Source organism: Podarcis pityusensis (assembly GCF_964106645.2).
Source record: "Podarcis pityusensis genome assembly, chromosome: 6".
NCBI classification, from domain to species: Eukaryota; Metazoa; Chordata; class Lepidosauria; order Squamata; family Lacertidae; genus Podarcis; species Podarcis pityusensis.
The window spans coordinates 65,344,409-65,357,236 of NC_138030.1; the positions used below are offsets into that span (position 1 = coordinate 65,344,409).

At 43.0% G+C, this 12,828-nt stretch overlaps 1 protein-coding gene and 1 long non-coding RNA gene across 2 annotated transcripts in view; one reads left to right on the top strand and one right to left on the bottom strand.

Moving 5' to 3' along the window:
• Positions 1–11,721, bottom strand: part of ERICH3 (glutamate rich 3) — a 61,312-nt gene extending 49,591 nt beyond the window's left edge. Inside the window, exons 1-2 of the mRNA XM_081008959.1 lie at positions 11,499–11,721; positions 4,139–4,232 (exon numbers count right to left, since the gene is read on the bottom strand). Of these exons, the coding sequence (XP_080865085.1) occupies positions 4,139–4,232; positions 11,499–11,518 (114 nt within the window). The 5' untranslated portion in view covers positions 11,519–11,721. The remainder of the gene's footprint in view (positions 1–4,138; positions 4,233–11,498) is intronic.
• LOC308478884 lies at positions 3,262–10,619 on the top strand. Its single transcript, XR_013987353.1, has 3 exons — positions 3,262–3,526; positions 7,747–7,830; positions 10,320–10,619. It is a non-coding gene; the product is annotated as an uncharacterized lncRNA (long non-coding RNA).
• Positions 11,722–12,828: the final 1,107 nt, after the last annotated feature.

A 12,828-nucleotide genomic window follows, 5' to 3' on the forward strand; every position in this document is an offset into this window, starting at 1 on the left:
GCTATGCCAATTTGTGCTATGTGGTTAAATGAGGTAGGAGACCTTGTAAAGTATCCAATGTAGCACAGAGACATTTAGGACCCCAGCCTGAAAGTCCATTTCGGCATCCTCTTTAGAAGACTCTTCTTTCATTTTTAAGTTTTTAAGAGCAGTCTTCCAGTTCACTGGAAGCATGCACTAACGTACTAGGTTCATTGAACGACTTAAGAACAAATAATGCCTGAAAAGCTATGTAACAGAAGCACAGGAAGAAACGGCTTAAAAGCAGGCTTACGCTTTGGTGCCATTTGTGGGTAGGAATGACTTGATGCAACTACGCTCAGAAGCCCAAGCCCTATGCCAAGATAGCAAGTATATGCAGACCTAATCCATCTATGTCACCAAAAGGTCTCCAGTAGCATTAAAATGGGTTGCTGCTGTATTACTGATAGTAAGTCATGTTTATTAAGATGGAACAAAGCTCCAGTTTCCATTAATACTTCTTCATCAGTCATTCCCAGTGTTAGACGTCTTGAGCACGGAACGGTCTTATTTTGCTTCAAATGTCACTTGAAAATGCTAAGTGCCTCATTAGGTGGCATGATTCTCCTCTAAATAGCTTTTATTCAAATGCCTTGTGACCAAGGAGTCCACTCTTCCACATTACCAAGATTACCCAATGGGTTCTCATTTATCTGTATTCCATGAACGGACAAAGTCTACAGCTCAAAAGCAATTCATCGGAACACTGCCTTTCCCACCTGGAAGCTGTAGACTGCCCCCTGATGGCCAGGAGGATGAACTATGACACACCATTAATTTAAAGCACATGACTTCCCGCAAAGAATTCTAGGAGCAGTAGTTTACCCTCACAGAGCTACAATTCCAGCATCCTTAAAAAATACTGTTCCCAGGATTCTTTGGGGGAAATCCCATGTTTTAAATTTGCTTTAAACATATGGTATATACACATCCACTTTCCTTTCTGCAATCTCTATGCCAAATAATAAAAAATAATAATAATAATTTTATTATTTGTATGCTGTTCATCTGACTGGGTTGCTCTAACCACTCTGGATGGCTCCCAACAGAGTAGTAAAATCACGATAAAACATCAAACTAAAAATACGATAAAACATCAGATAGTTTAGTCTGAACGGTTACACTGGAAAATATCCTATTAAGGCTGTGGTCCTATACCTGGTTACCTCAGAGCAAGTCCCAGTGACCTTAATACAGTGGTACCTCTGGTTGTGGACACGATCCGTTCTGGGGTGCCGTTCGCACCCTGGAAAGTCTGTAACCATAGCGGTGCTTCTGCGCATGTGTGAAGTGTGATAAAGCGCTTCTGCGCATGCATGAACTGTGCAGAACGCTTCTGCGCGTGTGCACGCAGTGAAACCTGGAAGTAAACACTTCTGGGTTTGCCGCGTTCTTAACCCGAAAAAACGCAACATGAAGCGTTGGCAAGAAGAGGTATGACTGGAGGGCTTACTTCTGAGTAGACATGCTTAGGCTGCAATCCCATGCTCACTACTGAAGGGCAAATGGTGTTCAGATCAGCAGAACTTAGTTCGAATTAACATGCATATAAATGTATGCTTAGATGGAGTTATGTTCCCCATTGTGTTGTTAGGCTTTCTTTGAGAAAAGAGGAAGGGAGGAAGTAAATAAAATTAGAGGGATTATTTTTACAGGATATGTTAATACTGGAAAATGTTCGCAAAGAATGAGTGCAGGGGAGGTCTGCAGTATTTAGTGGGCAGGTGCAAAAATGTTTACGGAAACTTTAACTTTTGTGAATGTTGCATTGCCAGAAGGCACGATCACATTAAATATCTGTAACTACAATTCTGATCTCATTTAACCTTAAGTTTCAGATTTTTGTTAATAGAGATTCGTATTGTCACCTATATTTAGAACCAGAAGGAAGAGGTATGAATATTTTGAACAAAACTACATTAAAGGGGGGGACGACCCCACAGAACAGTTCCATTAATTGCAGTGTTAAGTCACAAGAGCAAGACAGTTTAAAAGCACCAGTATGCCAGATTTACCTATTACTGCCTTACTCACATATAACATTAGATATTTAAAGAGAGTGGGGGCTTCTAGCAAATGGGGCAAGACTTTCATTAACTGGTGACCAAGTTTCAGTTCTTCTATTAATCAAGAAAACCATAGCCTAAAAGTACACCGTTTCAATTTCAGTTCATCCACCCTCCCAGTATGCACCACATTTTATATCAGCAATTCTACTTTATTTTCATGAGGCCTGATTTTGTAGCAATCATTATTCTTTTTAGCCCTTCATGGTTGATGTTACATAACTAGCTGCTGTAAGCAGCAGTTCCTCAATTTTGCATCTCTTCGTTTTTCAGGTTTAATTCACACAAACACACCCCATCCCTCAGCTCCTCACAAAAGAGAGCATTTGTCACTGAGTTTCTCTGTGTTTTAAAAATATTAGGTGCAAATCAGGCAATTGCCTACAGTCAGACCTCATCTGCACTATATATTTAAACAGTAATATACCACATTAAACAGACATGGCTCTCCCTAAAGAAACTGGGAACTATGGTTTGTAAAGGAAGCTAAGAGTTATTGGGATACCCCTATTCTCCTCAGAAATCTACATTTCCCTGAGTCTTTTAACAATGAACCCCACTTGCTAGGAAACTCTGAACCCTGTAGCTCTATGAGTGGAACAGGGGTTTCCTCAGCACCCTTAACAAACTACAGTTCCCTGAATCCTTTGGGGGAAGCCGCAACCATTTAAATTGGTATGATGTGGCTTTCAATGTATAGTATAGATGAGATTTCCAGGCAATGTGGGTTGTTCAGTGAGGAAAAGGAAGTTAAGGAACCACAAATGGAACATTCCATCATGGGAGCCATTATTTCGTGTCCCTCTCACCTACTGCTCTATCAATAGGTGAAGTCCGGCACAGATCAGAATTAGAATATCCCACTGATGTAAACAAAATGAAACGTCTTCTGTTTTCCAGCACTTCAGCAAAGTCAGAAGCAACTTGTTTTTGATCCATAAAAATTAACCTTGCACAAAATTATTCCAAATGGTGGTTGCCCACCTGGTCCACTCTCACCTGGGCTGCTTGATTTCCACTTCTGTACAGTGGACTCAAGTCACTGTAAATGTGAGTGACAGGTCAATTGGCCAATAATGACAACCCTGGAATAGAAGACACCCCTTCCACATCACCTGTGAGAGGGTCCATTCAGCTCAATCCTACAAACGTTTACTCAGAAGTAAGTCCCACAAAATTCAATTGGATGCTCCCAAGGAAGTGTGCAGCCTTTGTGCAAAATGCATGCCATGTAATGCTGCCACATTAATTGGTCAACTCTGGATGCTGTCACAATGATTTGTGACAGGTGTGGTCAAAGTAATAACAGGTGCGCTGCCATACATTATTAGGAAAGCCACGGCACCCAGGCTAGGTAGTAAATGAAATACAGTGGTACCTTCATTAACTAACAGCTTAGTTTATGAACAACTTGGATTAGGAGCGCTGCAAACTCAGAAGTAGGTGTTTTGATTTGTGAACTTTGCCTTGGAATAAGAATTTTTTGCTTCCTGTTGAGAGTGTGTTCCATTTGTAAACTGAGTCCCCCGCTGCTATGGGAAAGCACGCCTTGGTTTAAGAATGCTTTGGTTTAAGAATTGACTTCCGGAACGGATTAAGTTCATAAACCAAGGTACCACTGTATGCCCCAAATGCTTTTTCTTGGGTGGCGGCAAGGGCAAGAGGCTAGGGTATGAAACAGAATGCTAAAAGTGTCACCACTTAGCCACTGTATGTGGATCAAATTCCCACTCAGCTGGCTCCCTGGGTGATCGTGGGCCACTCACTTTCTCTCAGCCAAACCAATTTCTCAAGGTTGTCACCAAGATAAAGGGTAAGGGAGAATCATGCATGCCATCCTCAGATCCTAAAAGGAAGGGTTGGATAACATGCATTTCAATAAACAGATGTGCTTAATTTGGGAATGAGAAACTCAACTCCCATCAGTCCCAGTGGCGTCGCCAATGGCCATGGACGATGGGAGTTGTAGTTCAACAATAAGTGAAGGGCCTTGGGTTCCTCACTCCAGGGCTCAACGCAGGGAAACTGACAATAAATATTTGCATACTTACCAGCCCTGATCTCCGCAGGTGACGTCTAATCCGGGTGTTGCTGAAGTAGCCTGCCAGGTGCTTGTCTGTTAGACTGTTGTAATTTGCAAGTAATCTGAAACCAAAAGAGTCACTTGTAAACAGTCGTAAAAAAACAACAACCCAGAGAACGGTTTACCTTAAAATGCAAGGAACACACACACATATACACAACACCCTGGCAAAACAACCCACATAGTTACCTAGGTAACTTTTGTCAGGGCTAAGAGAGGTTCTATGCCAACTTCCCCAACCTGGTGCCCTCCAGAGGTTTTGGAGTACAACTCCCATCAGCTCCAGCCAGTACAGGTTGGGGAAGGCTGGAAGTTGTATCTGCACAGTTACACCAGCATTTCCCACAGCTGGTGTGTTTAATTAAGGTGCTCACAGAGCTATGTGTGTGCTTAAAGACCTGCCCTGGCCCAAGAAGGGTGATGTCTACACATGGGCATTTAAAGAGGTGCATCTGGCTTAGATTCTTTGTGCACCTCCTGAGATAAAGGCATAGTGGGAATAAGCCTAAGTAACCCCTCTTTTGTGGGACACGGGTGGCGCTGTGGGTTAAACCACAGAGCCTAGGACTTGCCGATCAGAAGGTCGGCGGTTCGAATCCCCGCAACGGGGTGAGCTCCCGTTGCTCGGTCCCTGCTCCTGCCAACCTAGCAGTTCGAAAGCAAGTCAAAGTGCAAGTAGATAAATAGGTACCGCTTCAGCAGGAAGGTAAATGGCGTTTCCATGCGCTGCTCTGGTTCGCCAGAAGTGGCTTAGTCATGCTGGCCACATGACCCAGAAGCTGTACGCTGGCTCCCTCAGCCAATAAAGCGAGATGAGCGCTGCAACCCCAGAGTCGGCCACGACTGGACCTAATGGTCAGGGGTCCCTTTACCTTTAGCTTTAACCCCTCTTTTAAATGCCAAGCAAGCCAAGGAAACTTATGCCACCTCAGCTTAAATGACATGGTGAATACAATTATTATTAGCTCACCTTTCTTTTCCCTCAGTTCTCTTGTTGTGTGTTAACCCTGTGGCTTTTAGCTGGTGGATATGCTATCAGGATGTTGTGAGATGGTAAACAAAAGGTCTCTTGGTGAGATGAAAGGGTGGCATAAAAATATTCTCTTCAGAAAAGAACATTGACAAAAGCCAAAGACTTACAGGAAGTTTATTTTTGGTTTCACAATGATCCCGAAGCCTACACCAGATAAATTGAACTTTAAGCAGACAATTTAGTTTGACGTGTTATGCCTGGTGATTAAACACTGGCGCTATAGCAACTGTTTTATGTTACTTTCCTTATCGCAGTAGCTGCATTTGCATCTGAAACTGCCAGATTACAGCAATTATGCCACGCATTGATTTATAATGTCTCCTGGCACTAGTGTGCTGCATGAATAGAGGTGTAGGGGGGAATAAACCTACCCCAATATTCTTTCATTTACTTCCTTCTCAGTATTTCACGGGCCAGATACAAGTTAAAACACAGATATCTCAAATATCACAGATATCACAGGGATGGAGCAACGCTAGCTGCTGAACTACTGTGTTACATTTCAGTTGTGGATAGTCTCATTTCAGCAAAACGTCCAAATTCATTATAGGCTCAAAGAGCACTTTGTTCAAAAGCCAGGTTTAAGGTTGCAGTGCTCAATAGAATAAATGTCAAGCTCTTTTTCTCTGATGAGCAATTATTATTACTAATCCCAAGAGAGATGTTAGCTAGCTATGGGAGTCCTCACTTCTGACCTTTTGCCACGCACCTGCTCATGAATACCCGTAGATCAAGGGTGGATAATCTTTGGCCTTCCAGATATTGCAGAACTGTAACTCTTATCAGCCCCATCAAGCATCGCCAATGACCAACATTCCCCACACTTGCCATAGATCATGACCTGGACGGTTTGGGTTCAACCTGGAGTTCTCCATGAAGATCCCTGGGCTACGGTCTGGGTCAGATAACTCAACGCTGGCCAGTCTGCCAGCTACAGTATAAGTGAATGCTTAGCATTCACAGCGTATGATTGCAAGGAGGCAGCATGACTCCCCACGGGCAAGAATGGGGCAGATTCAGATCCAGTGAAACCCTGAGTTTCTTTTGATTAAGGAAATTATGTGTGTCTAGTTGGAAGATATGTAATTTGTTGGTCTTCTTACAATATTTGGCTTTACTTCTATTTGCTGCTAAAAACACTGCTTAGCATCTGAGCATCATGTGCTAGGAGAAGCCCATTACTGGTCCCCATTCTTTCTCATCCCCATGCATCATCACGTGCCTCCCCTTTCCCCTCACTGGTAAATATGCACAGGGATATACATCAGGGATTTAACCATACAAAGAGACACTTCTATATCCAACTGAGCCAGGCCAGTCCCCCAAACCCTGTTTCCACAGGTGTTTTGGATCACAGAGAAAGGCTTCCAGCTTTGATGATCTAGCTTCTAGGCAGACTCGGACCCCAGCCTCTTTTGCTTTTGAAGAGTCTGTAGTCCGTGAGAAAGAAATGGGCTCCTTTCCCACCTAGCAGGTCCAATACAATAAACTTTAGTATGACATCACTGGTTACGTGTGGGCATGGTTTCCACCCTGTTAAAGAAATGTATGCCTTTCATTCAAACAAACGATGCATGCGTGCACACACACTATGTACTGAAAGCCTAGACCAGGTTTCTGTTTCCAAGTGTTAACAGCAAACCATAGTACACATATTATGTTTTCAACACTGGAAAGACCACAAGCGAACAACATTCTTCTAATGTTACCTGTTCCTGGCAATGCATGAAGCACTGTTTGTTTACCACAAGCCTACTAACCATACCTGAGACAAAAGAGAATAAAGCATCTTCATTGGGGTGGTGATAGAAGAGTAGGAGTGAAGTGTAGAACCACAGGCAGCAATGAGAAGAGCTTCCTCCTAGCACTGGAATAATTCCCTCAATCACTCGTTAGTTCCTGAAGGGCTTGCTCCCCAAACACAGTCGTAGGTCCTGCAAGCCCTGAGCCTTACTTGTCCCAACCATTGCTTAAACTCACTGCCTCCTGTTAGGGTGTGCAAGCACACAACTCCAGTCAGAAAGGGGCACAATGAGGCCACCAGCCATCAAGGCCTAATCATGCAGAAACGCAGAACCATAACCCTTACGGCTTTATCAAACCAAAGACCTGCCCCCTTGGCAGGTTATGATGCAAGATCCAAATACATTATCTGCCCTTTACTACTGTCACGGTACTTTACGTCCTGTAAACAGTGTTGCCTTTCAGAGCAAATTTCTGTGACTTTTTTTATTGATTTGAAAGTAGATTTGAACATAAGACTTCGTAAGTCTCTAACATTATTTTTTAGAAAACAAATCTTCACAGTTAATTGTTCATGGTGCAATTAAGTTAGCAATGGTATACCAAAGAAACAATCTGGAAAGATCCTAGTTATTGATCGGTAGAGCCAGTTACAGGGAGTTACAATCTCTGCCTTATAGTTTACAATTGCACTTTATTGCCGATTCTACACTTAAGCTGAAATGAGACCCAACCGCAACCGAGATATTTTCCCAGGTTTAATAGCTTTAATACAGTGACCAATGTGGCTTTATTTCCAGTTGTGATAAAGAAAACTGACACCTTTGCAAACAGAATAGCAGCATTACCCTACATACGTCTGTTCAGAAATAAACTCCATTAAGGTAAATGGGTCTTACTCCTGGGTAAATATATAATAGTGTACACACATTCCTGTTTACTCTGCATCCAGCACACTCCCACTGGAAAGTGGTGTACACTCAACATCAGTCACAATCCATATCTATCCTGTATATATCCTGTTGTTTCTTATGAAATACTCAGTTTTCCAAAAACCTGCTTTGATCTGAATTGAGAAAAGAGCAATGTAGCTGCATTTAAGCTGGTGTTGTGTACAGACCCTTCATTTAACAGGAAACTGAATGTTTCTTGTAATATGGAAGTCCCAGCAGGTTATATACAACCCATTAAGATACATGAAGTCTCATGGAAAGGCTAGTTGACCAATCACTCTTGAGATCTTAGCTAATTTTTGAATGTTTGCTTTTGTTCCTTTAAGAGTCACCACTGAATCTGAAAATGGTCACAGTACACATGCTACCAGGAGAAATTATGGAAGAATTTACCCAGGCTTTAACTGGTCAAATGGCAGGTGAATGTTAGGACTCAGCTACATTAGTAAAGGGAAAGCATTTTATATGCGTTATAACACTGTGACACCAGGTGATGCTGTCGAGTTCTGTCTTTCGCCAACGTTATTTCCCTCATTGAGGTTTACAACGTGTTTCCCTTAAACACTTTTTTTCCCCTCAATGTGTCTAGATCCAGCCTCACAGTAAGGCATGGAGCATGATGCATGATGCAAAGGCATAGGAAGTGGAACAAAGATTTGGTTGACTTTGCAAAGTTATATATATTTCACAAGTTCCAATAATCACTATTAAATTATGATGTTTGGTTTTACATTGAGTTCTATTTAAAGGAAATGTTGTTTCAGTGTATTTTAAAGTTTTTCCTCACGCTAGGGTTGTGTGAACAATGAAAAGCTAAAGGTAAAGAGACCCCTGACCATTAGGTCCAGGCGTGACCAACTCTGGGGTTGTGGCGCTCATCTCGCTTTATTGGCCGAGGGAGCCGGCGTACAGCTTCCAGGTCATGTGGCCAGCATGACTAAGCTGCTTCTGGCGAACCAGTGCAGTGCACGGAAACGCCGTTTACCTTCCCGCTGAAGTGGTACCTATTTATCTACTTGCACTTTGGCGTGCTTTTGAACTGCTAGGTTGGCAGGAGCAGGGACCGAGCAACGGAAGCTCACCCCGTTGCAGGGATTCGAACCGCCCACCTTCTGATCGGCAAAATCCTAGGCTCTGTGGTTTAACCCACAGAGCCACCTGCGTCCCGTGAACAATGAAAAGTAAGTTGTAAATAATTTAAATAGACGTTGTATTGCGTTGATGGCTGTAAAGCCTCTGGCACTGGTTGGCTGAGAAAAGACTAATAGTATGAAATGTTTCTAAACATTTAAATTCCAGAAGCAGAACTCTGAGGAAGTTTGCAATGTGCCTTCTGTGATAAAATGGAGCTGCCGGTCTGGCTGGGATTAAAAATCAACTCAACATGGGACCTGGAGCCAGAATTAGAACTATTTTTCAAAGGCAGAATGAGTACCGGAAAAAGCTCTAGAAGATAGGGAACCCAGAATAGATGGAGGAGAGGAGGCTTGGGAAAAGGGTAAGGAAGGCCAGGGTCTCGCAGTCAAGAAGGGGTTAATAAGAGAGGGGTGCTGAATAAATGTTAATGCTGAGGTCTGGAGAGCCTTGTAGGAAGAGAAAGAGGCTTAGGTGATTGAGTAGCAAGTGGGCTAATAAAACAATGCATGGGAATGGTCAAGAGATGGAGTTGAAGGATTGAAGAACCAAGGTGAAGATGGGTCTCTGACACAAACACTTTTATATGGCCAAGGATCACAGGAGGCAGCAGTATTGATAGGCAGCAACGGAGAATAGTAGGGCTGGAGCTTAAGGCCAGTGATCCAGCATTGGCCACAGGTGGGGAACCTGCTGCCCTCCCAATGTTTGAATCTTCGAACTGCAGAGTTGGGAGGGACCCAAAGAGTCATCTCATGCAGCACCCTCTGCAATATTGAGTCTCAGTACCCAAGAGCCACAGATATGATGGCATGGCCAACAGTCAGGGATGATGGGAGTTCCAGCAACATCTGCAAAGACCATATGTTCCTCACTCCCAGTATATACCCTGATAGGTCTATAGCAGCTTTAAGAGTTACACAGAAGGACAATTTTGTCCACTGTGGCTTCTAGTTGTCACTACTACCTTGTCAAAAAGGTTTGCCTGAACTATGTGGAGAGGCTTTGTAGAAGATCGTAGAAGATTAGCCTAGTTTCCTGTTCCTCTCCCTGCACATTCTATTTATGACACTATGTAAAGCTGCATTGCATATTTTTGCTATGTCCTGGATATCACCCACTGAGTTCAATGAGACTTAGCAGGTAAGTGGGTATAGGATTGTAGCCTCAGTTAAGTTTAAGTCACATTGAAATCAACGGAGTAAGTTAATCATTATGTAAATGCCATTGGTTTTAATAAGAACCAAGCGCAACTAACTTAATCTGGATCCCTTAATTCATAATAGATCCATCATTAATTGAACATCAGAGCACTCCATGGATCAGATTTGTGTAATAGTCCTCCCAGAACGACGCCAGATACAGCATTTCAGTTGGCATGGCTTAGCATGGATAATTTTTTGCCAAAAACAAGTTATATGGATTTGTCTTCATTAAGTTAATCTATACACACAGCTTCAGGGGTTATCTTCACTAAAGCTCATGTGTTTAAAACACTCAAAGTTCACTTAAAAATAATCATCTGTCCAAGTTCAAAACAAGTGTGAATATTACCCAATAAAAAGCTAGATGTTTTAGCAAATTAAGCAATTCTCAAATAATTAATTAGAAAACAAAAAAAACAAAAAACAACAACAGCCAGTGTTGACAATGGGAATTGAAAGTCAAAGTTATTGTTGCATCTCTAATGCAAGAAACTTGTAATGATTTAAATTTGGATCCCCTCCATTTTCTTCTTCTTCTTTGAAAAGGTGATAGATACAAGGGAAAGGGAAAAGAAAACCTTAAATTAAATGCAAGACAAGCTCAGAGATACTTTGCCTCCCAGCCTTTATTTCTGATGGCTCATTACAAGAAAGCAACTCATCACAGTTGCTTTAAAATATCAGTTTTACTACATTTAAGTTGCATAAAAGACTTCTCTGGTTGAATAGCAAGAGCTGCCAAATTTGTATTTCGGCAGGTTACTCAAAAGGAGGAAGATAATAGTAACTTTAGTTTGGATACGGGTTTTTAATATTAAATTACCCCTCCATGCTCCTTGCCACCGCATCGCTCTTGGAGAATATGAATGAGTTCAGCTGTGGCACTTCCCTGTTCATATTCCTCTGCTGTCTAACAAACTTTGCACTAAACATATCTTTCTGCTCCATTAATTGAGGTTTAGCACCTGACGCTTGCAACTCTGGCGGCGAGAGTGACGCATGTCATCATTATACATAAAAGCCTCTCTTTCATTTTGAAAAGAAAATGACGTTTTGGTAATGGGGGAGAAAAGGCACATATATGTAATTTTCAAACAGGAGATGAACTCTGAAACAATACCAAAAAGCCCCCCCCCCCCAGCTGGTGAATAGGTAGGTTTTTAAGACACACAAAATATATACAGCTCGCTGTCTGCCCCATCCCATTTTATCCCATCCCCCCTGACCCTCCCCCTGAAGATCTGGAACCTTCTCACTTACCCAGGGTGAGGATGGTTCATTTTTGCAGAATGGCTTTTTAAACAAAACAAAAACAAAACAAAAAAAACCTGATGCTTAAAGGCCGTGTGCTTTTAAAAGACAGCAGCCGCCTCAGAAACTGACTGCTGATCCTCCTCGCCTCTTCCAGATGCCCGCGACCCTGTGGATTCCCCTCAGGAATCCTAACCTGGCCCCCAGCTGACTGTGCCAAAACATCTCTTCCCGTTGCTAAGGGAGGGCCACGTGGTGATGCTTTCGAGGAGGCGGGCGCACAGACCGAAATAAAGGCGGGGGGGGGGAGAGAAAAACCTCCTTTAGCCCAATGTATTGGGAGAACTGGGGAGGCTCTCTCAGCTGATAGGAGGAACGGCGCTGCCACTTGCTCTGTGTTGCAAGCAGGTTCCCCAGGCGCCTGTAACCCGACACACACAAATACACACAGACACACAACACACCGTCGGTGGAGCTTCTGGTCTGATCTGCAGACAGGGACCTCGGAAGAGCTGGAGAGAGACGATGAATGGTTTGATATACATATACATATACATATACATATACATATACATATACATATGTATGTATATCTCCCCATCTCATACACAGAACTGTTACAGAGTTTGCAAAGTGGTTAGACCAGTGATTCATTCAGACATGGAGGCTAATTTATGATCCAGTCCCTTTTTAAGAACATAGAATGATAGAGTTGGAAGGGACCACGAGGGTCATCTAGTCCAACCCCCTGCAATGCCGAAATCTTTTGCCCGATCATGTGGGGCTCGAACCCACGATCCTGAGATTAAGAGTCTCAGACGCATTTTAAAGGTTCGGAAGCTGGTATTCCCTGGCCAGACCACCCACAATGCTTCGTCCTAGGGGAACTGCTTGGTTTGATTCCACTGCGCTCCCGCGCAGCTGCCTCTGGTAGGCGAGGATCTGAAGCATTTGCCGCAGTTGTTGGGCTCTTATTGAAATCGCCACCTAGTCAATGCTGTGTAGAGCGGAGGCGGCGTATACAGGACTAGGAGGAAAGGCAGAAAGCAAGTGATCCGTCACGGCAGGATGCCATACCCTCCAACATTTCTCCGATGAAAATAGGGACGTCCCATTCCATAATGCTAATATTATTATTTATACCCCACACATCTTAATTGGGTTGCCCCAGCACTCCGGGCAGCTTCCAACATATATAAAAACATAATTAAACATTTAAAAAACCACTTCCCTATACAGGATTGCCTACAGGTGGCTTGAAGGTTGGATAACTCCATACCCTCCAACATTTCTCCAATGAAAATAGGGACATCCTAAGGAAAACCAGACATCCCGGTCA